Here is an 18,997-nt window from a genome sequence, read left to right as displayed (position 1 = left end):
ATTATATATATTTCTCACTTCCGATTGCTTCCATATGTACATTTAATGGCAGCATAACTATTTCACATGGAAAGGTTATATGCTTTAATTTACTCGAGCGTCATTATCGTTACAGGTGTAAATAAGTGGTACTTAGGCACAGTGTTATTATTATTTATTTGTTATTGGGTGACACATTATGGTTAAAAGGCTTGTTTTTATAGTATAAAACAATAATACAAAAATAAAATATTATTTGAAAGGTTGTTCCGAAGTTAAAATGACACTGTCGAACTCATATTGGTGTGTTCGTCCATTTGAAAAACAGAAATTGAATATAAAATTGTTATGATTTAAATAAATACGAGTAAAAATGAATAAACACATAGATTAAATGCACATAAATTAAATTGAAAATGAAATAAACTAAACTACGTGTTACTGTACTACGTGATACAAATTACAACATACATATTTAAAAACAATGTTTTTATATTATTTGGTTCTTGAATCGATCAAATGGTTAAATTATTCTGCCTAAAATCAGTTTCTAATCAGTTAAAACTCACTCATAAAGTCTCACTCATTGTTCATGAATTAATTGTTGTCTGTGGTTAAATATTTACAAGACGTAATAAGCATGTAATGATTGTCGGATGTCAAGACGTCATGCCTGTTGACTCAGGGTTAGACCTTGGATATGGTGGCCAACAATAGGTACGTTGAACTATCGGCATAATTTTCTTCACACTGGCCTCGGGTCCTTCATTATTTGAGGTTGTTCTGGTAAGAAAAAAAAAAAAGCTTTCACATTTATGTGTTATATAATTTGAAGAATATTTTTCACTATCAATAAGCAGATGTAATACTTCTATATTGAATAAGATTTTTGACTTTGACTTTGACATAAATCTAGTTATAATATGGTATTTATACGTATATAAGTGTCTGTGATATATGATGCTATGTGAAAACAATCTACAAATACTAATATTTGTCTCCCTTGTACGTAAACGACGAAAAGAGGGTAGATGACGATATGACGATTAATTTTCTATTTAAAGTTGCTACATGAGATAGCATATTTCAACCTCAAACAAACAAATTATTAATTTACTGTCACTAATATTACTTATTATAATTTAAATCTGTTGTAATAAAATTAAAACAACGGTCCCATATTATTCAAATATTTATTTAAAAAGGTTATCAGTAAATCGTTGACACATTTTGTTTTATTTTAAATTATTTACTTGTGATATACCTGTTTGTTTTCTGGTATTTAGCACTTCCACGCGTCTTTCGGGCATTTCTGCAAGAAAAAGAAAGACATATGTATCAATATATATAAGGAACATAGAGACATGTATATGTTTTTCTTACACTATTTTATTTACTGTAATAACTGTCAAAATTAATCAAATACTAAATATCCATTAGTACTACTTGTATTGTGCAAATAATACCTTTAACATAGCAATTCCTGTGCAAGTAAAAACGTCGTAGGCTCTGCAGGGATAATCTAGGTATTGCCTGAGGTCTTTGTCAACACAGTCTTTGATGGCTTTTTCTATAGCATCTTCCCAACCTTTGTGTCCTTCAAGCCACTGCCTGAGATGTGCCCTATATACCTCTTTGTTCAAAGTATGCTTGTCTACAAGGAAACCGGACTTTTCAAACACGCATTGGACATCGTTACACTGAAAGTTAAATTATTTTTTGTGACTAAAATATAATAGCTATATACCGATTTCATAACATTTTTCTTATTTTAATCAGCTGAATTACAAACACTAATTGACCATATAAAAAATCAGAGCGGTTCTTGCCTGAATGACCAAACAATCAACAATCTTCGGTTAAGATTCACGAGTTTCTTTTTACAGAATATTTTTAATTTACTATTCTACAACTTCGGATAAGCTTCTGATAGGAAAAAGGTGTTAAATATTTTTCATAAAATATACAAAATTATCTTATAATGATTCTTAATTTAAAATTATTATGAAAATATTAAAATTAATTCCTTACTGGACCCGGCAGTTTTGGGTTGGAGCATTCAGTTAAATATTTCTGTTCTCCTAATTCGGGAATATCACAACATGCTGATATGGGTTTCTGAAAACGTAGAATTATGAATAATGGCAATGGTAGGAATAATGTTTAAAATTATTTAATAACAATTATTTATTCAAATTGGGTTAAATTGGAAAATATTAATCGTATTTATTTTAAAACCATTTCTGTTTATTTTGAATTCAGTTTTGTAGGTCGTATTCGTCAGCCTCTATAATATGACAATCTAAAATTTTTCGAGACTAACTTGTTTTTTTAAACGCTTGTTTCCCGAAACAGTCGAAAATAATAAATAATAACAGTTTATCTGTTTAAAAATTAAAGATAAAGTATAGTATTATGTATGCACATTGGAATCAGAATATTTTTATCCCGTAGTATATTCTGTTGCCTGTAGTATGTGCTTTCACTGCAATCATAACAGCGTTTATATGATATTTGTAGTTGTCATATATGTGAGTATTACTTACAAGAGTGGCTCCTCTAGTTCTCTCTTGTGTCAAGAAATCTCCATTTACACTCTGAAAATTAAAATGATTTGTGTGAAAAATAAATAACCTTTTTTCATAAATAATTCACAAGTTTCATTTCCAAGTTCAGTCAGTCGTTTATTACAATGGATACACAAGTAATACAATATTTTAATTTCCATATCTAGCTATTTTTATAATAGTTTTATTTCTATTCCTGTCATGATTATTCTTATTTCAGTATACCGTAAGCGGTAGTAATCCAATATTACAAGTAACAGCTTACTAAAGTCATCAACTTTTGAAAAATTAAGTTACCCCTTGTTGGAAATATAGATTATACTTTAAAGAACCAGCAAGAAACCTGTTAGTTAACCTTTTGTACAAATTGAAATATATAAGCATATTAATAATTTACATATTCTGTATGTGAAACACTATTTCATCATAAATGTTATACCTGTTAAATTAATGCGTCTAATTTGTTAGTGATTTAATAAAATAAACTTTATATAAATTCGCAGATATAAATGAAGTCTGTAACGAATAATTATAATTTAATAATTTGGTTTCCACAATGTTATCACAAGGAATGATGTTATCGTTTGTCTTATTTTAAATTAATTTTAAAAAAATAGGACACATGCTTAATTTATATTGGTAATTTTACGAAAAAACAATGAATATGTACACTTATTGGTAATATTAATTTGTACAGCACCAATAATAACACAGGAATACAATCCCCGAAAATAATACGTAAATGATTTGATATGATTAGAACATATTAATAATAAACATTATAACTGTTGTAAGATAACTATAACTTTAAAAACGAGCATCACATACTTGCAAATATATAAGCATAGAAAAATATATTAGATTTTGATAAAAATCTCAGTTTGACTACTTACCAAAACAAATAATGTTACCGAAGTGAGCAATCGAAACATTTTTCACGTTCACCCCGTATTTCAATAAACAAAGTTACCGCGGGGATCTTTGCAAATAAACTGGAAAAAAAAAATACATTTGCACAATTGTGTACATATATACGAAGAGATTGTAAACAACCATCGCTATCTCCAAGTCACGGGTCACGTAAAGAGAAATGACGCGAATGTTGAACTTCATATGAAATGACTTTTATGATTAAATCAATTAGTCTCATTAAATATTGATAAAGTTCATATTAAGTGTTGTTTGAATATCTATCATCATGAGGGTAAATATGTATAAATACATTTTTTGTGGTTTTAACTCATTTCAACATAAGCTAATTAACCAGTCGTATTATTAAGTATTATTAAGAAAGAAAACAAAGTTTAATTAAAAAACTACAATTAAGGTAAAATTTGCGTAGCAATATATATATATATATATATATATATATAAATGAATATATATTATAATTACATTAAGATGGCATAATAAGATCACGTTTGTGAAATATTTTCTAAAAACCTACGAAAGGTTTCGTAATAATATTAAATCACGTGAAAATTGAGAGGCGGATTAAAAAATGCTTGCATGTACTGTCGGTAAAAATATAGGACTATTTATTCGTGAAAACCAAAGATTTCCCAGAGGATAGCCGATTTATTGTATCTCTATATCCAAATCGCCAACAAACAAATACGTATTTCTGCTAATTGGTAGATGGATGACCTTATAATTGAAGATAACTATTTTGTATTTGAGGTATAATAATTGTAGATTAATATATATAAATAATGTAAATAAAAATATTAATATAATGAATACGTTATGAACAGTCTACAATGTAAATATACATTCCTCCCTACATAATTTAATTTAAAAGAATATATAAAAAAATGATTGTTTTATTTATGCGGTTTGAATTAGGATCAAATTAGCTTCACATATGTAGACATCCACAATGTCTACAAAGTTTAGCTGAAATAGAAAGTATACATATAAATACGTTTTAAGAAGTTTTCATTTAAAATGACATTGTTTAAATAATCTGCGTTCATTTGAAACGATAAAAAGTCATTAATCGTAATAAAAAGAGATTCTATTATAACTAAATTATCAATAAAATAATTGTTACTTTAATTATATGTATGTGGTTATTGTTTTTTTTTTTGTGAAATTAACTTTATAATAAGTTACTAATATATTAACCGATGCATAAGCTGTGCTAGACTATAAAAGAGTGGTTCTGTATACGTGTAAGATTAAGCACTCTTCAGACTGTCGATGCTCGCCAATACACTGTCACTGTCGTTTAATCCCTGATGTTATTTTCTATTTTGTATGATATCTTGTGACAGTAACTAATAATTATGTACCTCTTTGCCGTATGTATCATTATTAAATAAATGTGTTACTATTAATTGTGTTATTAATAAATTTGATTTATACTCGAATACTTAAAAAAAACAAGAATATTTTCGTATCACATGTTTGAAATGCATGATCGTATTAACTTATTAAAATCTATTCAATTAGGAACATCAATTAAAGTCTATAAAAATAAATGAAATGTTTGAGTACAGTTCCTATATCCAGGTTGCGATATATTTGTTTATAGGTAAACAATTTTTCTTTTTGAAATAAAACGAAATGTTTGGATTGTTTGTAAATGTAGTAATTTTACGTAAAGGTTCGTACGAATACCTGTTCTGTTGTAACAAGCAATTTGTAGTGTTATAAATTTTCTTTTATTGGAGACATTACATACAAATAATTGATTTTATGTTTATTTCTTATGAATAAAAAGTATTCACTATACAAATACTGTTATACAACTTAATATATCATTTAAAGGATTTTTGTTAAACAAGTTTTCAAAATAATAATAAACCTTTTTTTCATAATTACAGTGCCAATCATAATTATATTTATATTGAATTATACAATCATAAACGGTAGTCAAAGATTTCCTCATTGATGTAGTCATCTAGTCATCGTGTGGCTGGACGTAAAGCCACAGATCCTTCTAGAAGGATTATGTGAGTTAGAAAAAAGAAAGTACATTTATGTTTGCACACACACATTCTCACAATAACATGTCCTACTTACTTGACTAGTCTTCCTTGAGATTAATCGCCGTGACCGCAATCATCACATCCTCACAGTCATAAAAAAACATAAAAAGTAACAGGCTGATAGAGACCCACTACTGGGCGTTGGCCTCCGCTCAAAGATGAATTATTAGCACAAATTAAGTAGATGAAAATTCAGTGGTGCTTGCCTGAGTTTGAACCCGCAATCGTCAGTTAAGATGCACGCATTCTATAATGTATTTTCTATTTTCATTAAATTTTAATTTAAAAATACAACATAATGGTTAATTACAAATTCACTTATATTAAAAGAATTTTGTTGTTATTTTTATAAGTTTAAAGCGAAATCTTAGAAGAAGTAATTGATATGAGAACATTTAAGTTTAATGAGAAGTTCATTGATTCTATGTGTCGGTATCTGTCTGGGCGATGCCCATTAACGTGTAACGTGTACAATGCTTCTTAATGCAACATATTGAATTTCTCGAACGTACTACTTCTTTTCATCCCTTTTTGTAATGAGAAATGTTTTAATGCTTCACATATACGTGAGTAAATACCCATGGTGGATATATGTAAAAGACTACAGGCCGAGTGCTATACAACACGTTAAAAACCAGTTCACCAGTGCACCTTCTCCCTTATCACGGAATGCTATTGGATCACTCCTCATCGTGAACTCTTCCCATTATACGATATGTGACAAGCAACGCTATCTTAATGCTTTGTTTTTATTTACGCAAAGGACTTGATGAATATATACGGATAGACACTTTCATTTTAAGTTCTTTTTCGCAACTAAAAAAGCTTTTCTGCTCCGTAACTTGAACCAGGACAAATAATAGTATCTACTATGTACAGGAATTGCACGTTTCGAAGATAGCGACCACGTTTATATCACGCGCTTTAAATAATTGCAAATGGGTAATACAATTATTGGTATTATAACTGAAATTGTGTTTCGTTTTCGATGTTTTAAATATTTGTTTTAATTGTTTTAATTAAGCTTTTCTGAAATATTGATGATTAATTTTAAAATAAAAGCATACATTTGAAATTTCACGGATAAAATTATAAAATGATCTGTTCTGAACTGAGGCATGAAGCAACAACATTTTGCACCGCCGTGAATATTGAGATGAAAGTGTATATTTTATACTCGCACACGAAGTGGGGGATGCCTGCTGATAATAATACATTTAAAGTTATTTAAATATAAAGTTTATAAAAAATTTAAACCATATTAATTATCTTATTATCGGAAAACAATTAATATGTTAAACGGCGTCCTTAAATCATTATGAGACTGAAATGTTGGTTTAAGTAGGGTAACGTAATGTAAAAAGTATTTTTAACGTAACGTAATAAGTTTTTAATAAATTTTAAAAGCTGATGTAACTCTGATTAACATTTTTATTTACTTTTTGGTTCTATTTGTAAATATTCAGCGCCTGTCTAAAACATAAAGCAAAAGTCATAATAATACTAACAACACTTTTTTTTCTTAATGTTTGCGTATATTATACAAAATAATAATATATTTTTATGCTTTGTATGTACTGACATTTAAATTTTTTCATATAAAATTGAAAGACATTTTCTCCTTTACGTTGACTTTTTAAATTTTTTATTACAGTGTTAGCACGTGTATCGAATTCTAAAATAAAGCGCTTTTCCCACAGTTTTCCGATGTTATTTGAATAAACCGCGCTTGTATTGTAGAACGTTATCGCCTTATCTCAAGTGAAAACAAAACGTGAGTGCATTCGCCAAAGCTATTTTACAAAATGGCTTTTATAACATATTGCGTGATAGCTTTTTTGTTACCGATCGTACTATGTTTTCAGTTTATATTAGTTAAAGTCAATTTGTCTAGAACACGGAATTGAACAATGACTGATACTTTAAAATTGAAATATTTTTTTAGAATAATTGAGAACTAAAACTATTCGTTATTCTGTACATTATGTATTTGCTCGCAACTATGATGATTAATAATATGTAATTATTTTGTTAAATAAGTAATATCATTAGTTTTATAATATTTATTTACATAAGAATTATTAATTGTTATTACTATATTACGATATTTTGTTCTAATTGCAATGTATTAATAAATTAAATATTCATTCCTTTTAATACAAAAATGAAGGCGATCTTGGATTTAGAACGTATGCAATTTGAATATCATAATTCTGTTGTCCGTGCCTTTTTTGTATGCCTTATTATTCAAGATTTAATATATAGTTTCCAAGTTCAGTTAGTAACATGAATTATTAGTCTGATTTGGAACATGAATTTTATAATAATTAATATAATAGCAACCGTTATGATCATAATTTCATCATAAGCCGAATTCTTATAAAGTTTCAAAAATATCAAAATAGCCTATTCGTTTCAAATGTAGTGGCCGAATACATATGTATAAAAATAAACTAAACGGAAGAATGGATTGTTTTTATCTTATACCTATTTAGGTAATAAGTTTTAGGATATCCAGTATACGGGTTTTAGTATACGGGTTTTAGTATGGCAAGTATACGGGTACGAGTTATCTTAATTATGATAATCGATATCTGTACGATTATGAAAATACGTTTTTCGGATTCATATTTTCATACTGCCAGTACTTATAGTTCTTAAAATTTTGCTGTTTTGAAGGTAAGATGGCTCTTGAGGGTAATTTAATTTTATGGAGTTGAGAGATAAGTGGATTTATATGATATAAAACTTAATTGATGATAGAGCTTCGTGCAAGCTCGTCTGGCTTGGTACCATCCACTTATCATATTATATTCTACCGCAAAACAGCATTATGTACTCTGTATTGTTGTGATTCACAGACTTAAGGGACATAAATCTTATTAAATATTTCTTATTGTGGCAATGTTTATGTGCGGTGGTGGTCACTTCCCATCAGATACCTATTTGCCAGTGAGCTAATCTATTTTCAACAAAAAGTGGTACCTGGAATGCATTTCAATGTCTCTTTAAACTTTTTTTCTCAACCATCATCTTATATGCCAGTAATAACTTAAGGTGACGACATCTATATAAAGTTACAATGACTGATTTTCAACTCAGATGTTGGAAATATTGTTTGTTTTGATTCGTGAACGTATAGAATACGTTTAAAATCAAGCACTATTTCTATATATGAGATGGACTTCAGACCAAATAATTCTTCTAATTTTAATTGGACATAATCAATATCTTTCATCAAACATGATATTATCCTTTAATATTAGTCAATACCAACATTATCCTTCACGGATTTTTTTCAATATTTACATTTAAGATAATACGTGTTAACTTTTGATTAGCAAACGAATGTAGAACTTAAGAATAATCCGTGAAAACTGTCTCAGAGTCCCTGTCCTACGTATTGACTTTGCAGTAATTATTAATAACTTTATTTAGATGCTTTATTACACAACATATAAGTAAACTGATAATATTAGGAAAACCAAAAAAAAAAATTACTATGTTCAGTTTTATTAAAATGTAATCTTTGATTTTACAATACTGCATCGCAATTCGATCAGTTTGTGATTTAGAAGAAATAGGAACAGACTTATAACTAAACACTTTAAACGAGATCCATTATTAAATAATTTTATACATTTTGTTTTCTCATTTCTTAGTGCCATGAGCAGATCGTCATCACAGCAGAAACAACTTTTTTGATATTCTCCTATTTTAAGAAAGGTATAATGATCGCAGTTAAATTTTAAATAAAACTTATCTGTAATATATGCTCTAAATGTTATATTAAAAAATAGTAATCTCGTAGTTATGTTAAGTGGATTCGATGAATAAAAAGGGACCATTTTGTCGCCTAGGAGTCTATGTTTAAAATTGGGTCGGATCATCCTTTCCAAATTTGTACTCTTCTGTTGGTACTGAGAAAACAGACTATGGAAATATAGTATGTAGTATTATATATTCCCTTTTTTTTTTCTTCTTATTTAATATGATTGCTTTATTTTACATCGTTTCGGGTTACGCACGACATAAGATCACTTGTATTAGGACATAGATTTTATGCGTCGTAAAACTCTACATAGAGCAAATAGACGAAGGAGTGACGCATCTCGGCCAAATTACTCCATCGTACACACGAAGAGATTATTGACAATTAAATGTAGTTATTAGAATTTTTCACAGTATATTAGGCGCTTGGACGTATATTTAGTACTATGCATTACATACGACTTTTCCTTGTTGTCTTGATAACTTTATAATAGAATTATTATTTTATATTCATAATCTAACTATAGTTGTTTCAAATTTTACTGAATGTGTGTTCATATCGTTAAATTATAATATAACTGTAAATGAATGCACGATTATGTACGATGTCTGTATAATAATGCATCAGAAGTAAATTTATTATTATAAAAACCCAATGTGAAAAAAGTAAGTGTTGCTAGAATATTTTAACTAAAATTAATAATTAATGTAAATACCTTCATCTTGTGCGCGTGTGTCTATCTGTGTTAATATGTAGGTTTGTGTGTTTGTATGTTCATTTTATTTTCATTTGAGTTGTAGGTTGTTGTAGCAAGCTGTAGGTACTCCATTTTTAAACAGCCGTACTTTGTACTTGTATTACAATTAATAGTTCTAAATATATAATCTATATATAAGGTGGTATTTATTGCCCTTTGGACCTAACCTAATAAATTAAAAGTAAAATAAACCACATTACTAAGTATTTCAGTTTATAGCCTATGTTTTACTATCAGCACATTGTGGTTCCGCAACTACATTACGGATTTAGTACCATTTATCCCATCAATTTAACAAATCACTTATCTCGTAGTTTATTTGCAGTTTGAGTCGTTAATTTTCTAAAGTAATTGATTGGGACCGCACATTTAGTAATTATTGCATAAATTATCGTAATTAGGTAGATATGGAATGTTAAACTTTGAGAATCTTTTAAAAATTTTCCCTGAGTTCAAGAGATAAGTAAAGTATAGGAGATTCTGTAATAATAAACAAAATAAAGACATTTTCGTATTTTTATGGTTACTTTGAAAGCTTTGTTCCGCCATCATTTATTCTATCGGCAAATATTATTTAGTATTGTTTCGTTGTATATACATGTACGTTTGTAATGTTTATAATAGATGAGATAATACCTTAAATCTATTGATTATTTATTGATAATATAAGCATGAGCATTGAGCAACGGTTTATTCTTCATACAGTCGAGTAATGAAATGCGCAAGAAGAAAAACAATTTAACTAACCTTACGGTGATGTTACGTGATTTATTTACTTTAATGAAATATTTTACATATATTTTTCTGGTAGGCCGACAAATCGGCCACATAATGTTAAGGGATACAATTGCCCATAAATACCAACACTGTAAGAAATATAAACCACTTTAGTGCAGTATATAAGATGGACATCTACAGCGGCTCACTTAGGCGGGCCGGCACTAAGAGTCAACAATATAGTACTTAATAAATTCGAGTAACAATTACTATAAAATAATAATTACTCGAAAAATATGACTTAATTACTATTTTTTTTGTTTTTTATTTTTAATTGTTTTATTATTTATATATACTAACTAATACGTATTCCTCCATAGTATTAAATTGAACTCGAGCTAACTAAAGTAGATTTCTTAAAGCATAACAAGCCTTAATATTGCTCTCAATTCGTTTGTCATGTTAATGCAACTAACTGCTAATATACAAAATATTTATATAAGTTAACTTCGATAGTTGTTAGTAGTCCAATTATTTTTAAGAAGTTTTAAAAATGGAATAACATCACATTTTAATATGATAATGATCTGTGAGCTGAAATTATTTCACAGGGTTACGAAGAGTTGATAGATATTTTTTTAAACATTGTATTAATTTACGTTTTTAAATATAGGTATTATAATTAAAGATAGAGTACTTATCTTAAGCTACAGTAATTGATATTCAACTTCCTTAATTATTTAGATAATCCAACGATTAATGACGAAATATCTAAAAGATACACTCTCCTATGACCTGAATCCGCCACTTGTATACCCGATACCCTGTGGAACGTGGGCGCCTATCTTACTCGTTCACATCACACCAATCATATTTTCTTTTGTTTGATGACGACGCTATTGTCTGACGCCAGAAATGTACCGTCTTAGATGATATTGTTTGACATCGAGCTTTTTATTATACGGTGATGTTATTACATTATTTCTTAAGACGTAAATTGATTAGTTGAAGGAGGACTTTATATTAAGATCAAATATTTCGAAATAAAACTTTTAATTATTAATCATAAGTGATATTAGACTTATTGCTTACTTAATTTGAAGACGTTTTTGATTAAAATCATTAGCAGCGACGTCTCTACTAATAATGAGTAAATAGTATTATTTAATAATTGATAAAGCAACCCGACACAATCAGAGAGACGGCCTGTTGCTCCTTGCTTTGTCTGCTTAAATGCTGAGGAGAAAAGCCTTATAATTTTTATATTAGTCCGAATCTTCAAACATGGAATTGTATTTGATTTGTTCAATTTAAATCTAAGAATTTGGTTTAGCGGTCAATTAAATTGTATGTATTGTATGTTTGTAAATTACTTTGTAACTGCCTGATAGAAAAAGCTAATAAACTTGAAAAAAATACATAACAAGAATAGCACAAAACAGAAACGAGAGCGGATCAAAAAGGGATCCAAATGATAGTCCAATTCCACATTGTATTAGATATACGTGTTTATATTTTAGCAATTTAGAGAACGAATTAATAGCTCTATTAAAGGCAATATATTATTCACGACAATAAACTAGGTTTGCTATTTGTGCTATAATGACCAAAGAAAATTTTAAGAACCAAGGCACGCACTGCACGCTCGTAACGAAGCAATTGATTAAGCATTAGTTAGGAACGGAACGGTTACTATATTTCCTTAGTTTATTTTATACGAAGTAAAAAATCCTGTAAAAAGTTTTATATTACACACATTTAAGTGAATCGCTTTTATTCTTATTTATAACTCGAAAATGAAAAATAGTATTGAAGATCTTTATAAATGTATCGAGAACATCAGTAACTATTAAAATGTTGAAATTTCTGTTTTATTTAATAATCTCATAAGACTACTTCGACCTACAGTGCTTAGGGCTCATGGTGCGTATTTTAAACTATTTCAAAATAGCAGGATGTTATGGATTCGGAAAAATATTTAATATATATATGCATATATATTAAATGTTTATTAACCCAGATCTCTATCATAATCGATTTGATTAACATCATGAAAATATTTGTTTCGTACTCATGAAATTGTGACAAGACAAAACATATTTTTAGATGTTAAATTCACTAAGATCCTCATTACCACATAGAATTGAATTTTTTCTTTAAAATGACGAGTTTCTTGGCAGCTATTTCATTTTAAAGTTAAAGTACATTTTTCTAGACTAAGAAAGTTTAACTATTTCACGTAGCCTGCAGTTCGTAAAGTTTTACAATAATAGGTACTAACGTTCAGGCTTCTAAGCTTCATTTTCAAATATTTTAATTACTTTTATCCTCAAATTATACTATTTACAGACCAAAAAGTGTATGGTTTGTTTAATAAGATTATCGCGACTTCGCTATAGTCAATATTATTTACTCTGCTTAAAATACTTTGTTTTAATTCAGAGCGTACTCCGTTTACGAACAAATATAATACTCAAGTTGCCATCATTGCCGGTAAAAACTAGTCAATATTTTATACAATCCCGAGTATATATTTGATATATTACCTCGCCTGTACCTTCATAAATTAAAATCAAAAAAGCAAATCAACCGATGCTTCGGTTTAACTGCAGCATCGGTTGCATTCATATATTAATAATATTTTTTAAACCGAATATGATCATAGCGTTATACTTATACATATAAAAAAATAAATTGTCATGATAATACTCGTCATAAAACTTATCACTGAAACTAGAAAATAACATTACGGGTACATGATTTTATAGTGGTTCATAGTAATTACATAATAACACAATTAATCTACTTATAATATATTATATTATGTTTTGCTAATCTACAAAGATTAAAAATATTTATATATGAACAGAATATAATATTCAATGGGATTAGTATAGGCTGTATAATAAATAATGTATTTTATTCAAGAAAGAAAATAAATTTTCTATCTAATATACATTAAGTAAATTATTTCAAGCGCTATTTACTCATAAAAATATATCTTCGTTCGTAATCGTTTGTTCGTATTGTTATTTAATAACATCCAGTTTCTATACTAGGACACAGCATTTCGAGATTGTTTTGTAGCAGAATACATATACCTAAACATATATAACTATCCAAGCGAGTCTTCCCAAAGTATTTATATTATTTATATAAGAGATTATCTATTTACATCGTTTTTAGTAGAACCGAAATTTAAATTGAGAAATTGTATATAAACTATAACGTAAATTGATACAATTCCGCCTTTACACGTCAGTCTATGATGATCAGTACAAATCGTTCTACAAAATTGCTTTTATGTTTTCAAACGAACAGCAACGAAACGCCATATCTGTACTTTCCGAATTATTAAACAGGATTGGGAAATATAATACTCCTCCAAATAATCTAACGAAGATTAAACACCTTTCTTGATATATTTTTTTATTATTATGAAAATATGTTATTCTTTAGTCAATAGAAGCAGTTTTATTAACTTGTATTGCCTGGAGAACAATATCATTAAAAAGGTGATCGAATCAGTCGGGAAATTGATTGGTACGACATTATCTCATTCGGATCTTACCTAATGCATTGTAACGAGCATTAGTGTTATGTTACTGTTTTGCAGTTAATAACGCTCATAATTGTTAAGGGTGATCCTTAATAATGAACTAATAAGCTTAATTGATATAATATTGTTATAAATAAAAGTTATGTGCTACTACAAATCAAGAGTTCATCTCAACCCTATTAAAAATGAAATATTCATATCAGTAAAAATATTTAGAATCCTTCACGGTAACTTTCTTTTGATTTGTAAAACGGAAAATAAGAAGCTAAATGGAATGAAATTCAATACGTTTTCCATTCGTCTAAAGATGCAATTTATTGTACGTGACACACTGAAATGTAAAACGATGAGATTTTCCTCCTCATGATCGACAACTTTAAGCAGGCGTTAAAACAACTTGAGAAGTTTTAAAGACTTCATAACTTCGTAAGTTACTTGATAACATTATTTCCATTTTTAATTTTTTCTATTACATGCGTTTAGATATTTAATAAATATGTATTTTATTATACCCTGTACAAGATAGCTTGATCTTTTTGACAGATGTAAAATTTTCTGATCGACATAACTTTGCAATGACGAACATATTATTTTCTTTATTTAATGATTTTAAAAATTGTAAAAATATTTTACAAAAATACATATAATACAAAAGTACCTAAAGATTGAAGCGTTATCCGAAAATTGTAAGACTTTTTCTATTATATGTTATTGCTTCAAAGTAAAATTTATATAGAAACACTGAAAATAATAGACGCTTGAACAAATTTTACATCGGTCGGACGGTAGTGATGCGAATAACAGGCAGTAATTGCTACAAATATCGATTACAAAAAAAAAAAACATATTATTTAAAATAATAATTATTATATTACCTTGGACAAAATTTTATTGTTTCACAAATGAAATTAGGTTTATTGATTATCGTAGCGGATGTTATTCATCACAAATAAGCGCTATATGTAAAAGCAATAAATCCATCTTTATCATTCGCCCTGCGCAATACTTTATCTGGGTTTGTATTTTCCGATAGGTACAAAGTTAGTGTCTTCAAATCTAGAGTTAACATGTATCTTCAAGGCAAGCGTACTACATCGTAGATCGTGTTGATGCTTAACACTAGGCAAGTCCGCTGTTAAACGCTAGCCTATTAAGGGTAAAAAAAACAAATTTAGATACAACAAAAATATTAATAATGTCTCCTTTTAGAATTATGATAAGAACACGAATAACAATAGAATTATTTTATTTAACAACAATTTCTAAAAATAATTTGAAATAAATCGCCATCTGGCATTGTGCTAAAGAATTTTTAGTTACTTAATTATTTCAAATAAGGTACAATAATTACGTATAAACAAACGATTTATTATTGATTCGATACCAAAAGTAGGTCATATCAAGACGTTTTTTGTATTTTTTTATAGTACTGATATTTACTTATATAAAAAAAAAATCATCCAATATACTCAAAAACTAAGGACCGTTAACCGTTAAACTACCCATTGACACCTGACAGTATACTACCAGAAAAATAATGAGTAACAAAGATACATTTATTATAATTAAAATCAAAATATACTTCATCATCAGTCAATCACAATCTGCTGGATATAGGCCTCTCCCAAAGTGCACCCGGTTATCCGCCTTCCTCATCCAGTCAGGTCCCGCTGTCTACTACAGGTAATCGCTTCACTTGCGGATCCACGATCTCTTATAGGACTCTTCTAGTACAATAGCCATTTCTCCCTCGACATACGTAACTACCCCACTGCCACTTCAGTCTGCTAATCATGCAAGCTGTGTTGGCAACTCTGGTTCTTTTCCAGATAACCTCATTTGTGATTTTATACTTTAAATATACTCCAAGCATGACTCGCTCAGTAGCACGCTAAGTGACCTTAAATTTGTGGGCACGTCCCGCAGTTAGTATCCATGCTCAATATATATAGTATAGCATTAATATCCATGCATTTTGAAACATATAACAATGTTACTTTACAAGCAGTTTTTAGTGTAATTTTTTGTTCCTTAATTAAAATGAAAGCTTCTTCTGATTGATGAAGAATACCAAGAAGAACCGGAATAAATGGTTACTTTCTCATCAATGATATACGTGTAATAATCATATGATACAAATAAAATGTATCGTTACGGAAATCAACGAATGTTAATACACCAGAACGGCTGAATGGATCTGGATGAATTTAAACACAGATATAGGTTATATGATGGAAAAACATAAAGGTACCTTTATCCGGGAAAAGTATATGCATCACATAGGGATTGATTTGGTTTTATTTTTCTCAGAGCATTGCGTGATTTTTTATGATACATGGAATTTAATTATTGAATATATATAAAAAAAAATCTTTTATAATTTAATTCTAAAAGCAGTGACTACTTAATTATTTTCAGTTTAAAAATATTTTACGTAATTTATAATAAGTAAGTGATCTTATGATGAGGAAAAAAATATTCGTAACTTTTAATTTTGATTCGTCAAATCAGAAAGTAAACTCTGTTACCGCGCAGTGGGCGGCTGAGTATGGTATATAAGGGTGGTTCTGGGCGGGCGGCGGCACAACACTTGTTGCCCTCACCAAGCCTGGTCGCTGAAGTCTACTGACATTATCAAGTAAGTAGATAGGATTATTTTACATTTATACATATAATTTTCATTTTCTTGACGATATTTCATATTAATTTAGATATAACTTTAAGAAAAACTTCAGTTCGTTACTTTATTAATTAAAAGCAATACTTCGTTTAATTGCTGGTAAAGTTTCCTTTTTTATACCGTAAAAGTTTGAAACTACGCAAACAATGAAAATAGTAATAAAATATATTGCATAATTAATAATTAATTCGAAAGTAAGTTATATTTTACGCCAGTTAATAGTCCAGATATTTAAAATAATTTAAACTTCAACTTTTCTAATAATTTTTACTACTTAATTTTAACGAAGTTCATAATTTATCGAAATGATCGTACAAGTTCTAAAGTTCCGCACTTGAAGCGATAAGGGATTGTAACTTAAAAGTGCAATCATAATTTTATCGAAGTGTTTATAAATCCATTACTGAATATTGTATGAATAAATGTTTACTGAAGCTAAGTAACAATACATATAATAACAATTACTTTTTCATGTAAGATCTAAAAAAACAAATAGTTTTTACATTTGCCATTTTCATTTCTTCATACGTAACTAATGTAATCCCTTTCTATTTTATATAGTACATAAATACGTATGCAACATTACACACACATAAAAAATCTATCGGATCACCTAAGAAATTTCTTATCCAAGGAAATAATATATTTACGGTCGGATTTAACAGATAGAGTTCTATCTTGATATTCCAAGTTTCTAATGAGAACATCTTAATTTAACACTTGTGAATTGAATTTCGAAAAACAAAAAATAAATATGTCTTTGTTCTTTACTAAATTCGTTACAGAAAGATAACATTGTCTTAATGAAATGCAAATTAGTTTTACCTTTTGAAATACTTAACTATATACGTACACTCCCTTACGAATTTTTGTAAATTTGATTCAGACACGAGTATGGTAATTATGTATGAATAAATAAAATATTTTTTTCATAATTATTTTGTTTTCAAGTATTTCAGAATGTAGTTTTCTTATTACTGTAATGTTTTTTTAAATCGAAATTGAAAACATATAACATATTCTAAAATTATACAACTCTTTTCGAGGTTTTGGCAATCAACCTTAGAAGAAAATACTTTTAATAAATAATTTTCGAAAATTATTTTGTACCATATTACATTCCAAAGCAAGTTTTTGTATCAACGATTAATAAAATTAACGGGACTCGTCGCGCTTAGTTTTAATGACTAAGACACTTTGTCCATTCTGTTGCAGTGTTTGAATATTTACATTTATTTTTTATATAATCTTTACAATTTTCTTTTTGAACAAAGGATATCGATAAAATCTAAAAAATGTCATACAATACAAAGAAAAATTATGAACAAAAAGGTTCATCGAAGTATTTCTTATATTTCTTTATCAAACAATACTTACATTTGAATGTTCAATATTTTATCAAGATTATTAAAAAAGTGTATGACAAACAATTATGATTTACAAAATTATAAGAGGTTTTAAGCTAAGGAAAAAAGTATGACAGAAATAATCCAATTAACGATTCATATCTTTTTCCAATCTTAATTATTAACTTTAGCCGTGCTCTTTATGAAAAAAAACTACATCTAACACTGTTAATAAATACATTTGTATAGAAATATCTAAATAAAGGTGAGGTAAGTTTAAGATATTGCGAATAACATCAATCAATGCTTTTGAAAATATTATATCAACCATTTGACAACGAAAATGGCAACGTTTCAAAACTGGGCGCAAATTTGTATATTAGGTCAGTTTAGGCAAAAATTCGAAGGGAAAGGCATAATTCCGAGACCTCTATTATCATATTACGTTGTGGCCGTTACCATAAAATTAGGATATTATAATTTGATCTTTCGAGCGCTTAATCGCGGACTATGATGTCATTTTATTTTCTACCACTGCCCACAAAAATCACAAATTGATCATTTTTCTTTACTATATAAACACTTTCATTTTTCGACCAATGTTTTCCTCGATATTTTTTTTAATCA

General features: G+C 28.3%; 2 protein-coding genes across 6 annotated transcripts in view; one reads left to right on the top strand and one right to left on the bottom strand.

The window, feature by feature from the left end:
* Positions 1-556: 556 nt before the first annotated feature.
* LOC113402509 (uncharacterized) lies at positions 557-3,595 on the bottom strand. 3 transcript variants are annotated; one of them, XM_064216278.1, is made up of 6 exons: positions 3,440-3,595; positions 2,526-2,576; positions 2,011-2,097; positions 1,446-1,679; positions 1,244-1,291; positions 557-762 (listed from the first exon to the last, which is right to left on the bottom strand). In XM_064216278.1, the coding sequence occupies exons 1-5, from the start codon at positions 3,476-3,478 to the stop codon at positions 1,262-1,264; spliced, it is 441 nt and encodes a 146-aa protein (XP_064072348.1). In that variant the 5' UTR covers positions 3,479-3,595; the 3' UTR covers positions 557-762; positions 1,244-1,261. The 3 variants fall into 3 exon arrangements, with proteins under 3 accessions (XP_064072348.1, XP_026498574.1, XP_064072349.1); XM_026642789.2 differs by lacking the exon at positions 557-762 and having other exon boundaries at positions 1,159-1,291; XM_064216279.1 differs by lacking the exons at positions 557-762; positions 2,011-2,097 and having other exon boundaries at positions 1,159-1,291.
* Positions 3,596-16,941: 13,346 nt separating this feature from the next.
* The window catches only part of LOC113402511 (diuretic hormone class 2), a 39,583-nt gene continuing 37,527 nt past the window's right edge, over positions 16,942-18,997 (top strand). For all 3 annotated transcript variants that reach the window (XM_026642795.2, XM_026642794.2, XM_026642791.2), the window contains exon 1: positions 16,942-16,982. The gene's annotated coding sequence lies outside the window, so the exon portion shown is untranslated. The remainder of the gene's footprint in view (positions 16,983-18,997) is intronic.

This window comes from Vanessa tameamea, chromosome 11 (genome assembly GCF_037043105.1).
Source record: "Vanessa tameamea isolate UH-Manoa-2023 chromosome 11, ilVanTame1 primary haplotype, whole genome shotgun sequence".
NCBI lineage: Eukaryota > Metazoa > Arthropoda > Insecta > Lepidoptera > Nymphalidae > Vanessa > Vanessa tameamea.
The sequence above is the reverse complement of the archived record's forward strand: the minus strand, read 5'-3'. Positions and strand labels throughout refer to the sequence as shown.

Bases quoted from the DNA above. Each gene is read 5' to 3' on its own strand.
- LOC113402509 (XM_064216278.1), bottom strand. From the start codon at position 3,478: ATGTTTCGATTGCTCACTTCGGTAACATTATTTGTTTTG. The intron at 2,098-2,525 runs GTAAGTAATACT...CTACGTTTTCAG, and splicing joins GAACTAGAGGAGCCACTCTT to AAACCCATATCAGCATGTTG. The intron at 1,292-1,445 runs GTATTATTTGCA...TTTTTCTTGCAG, and splicing joins CAGGAATTGCTATGTTAAAG to AAATGCCCGAAAGACGCGTG.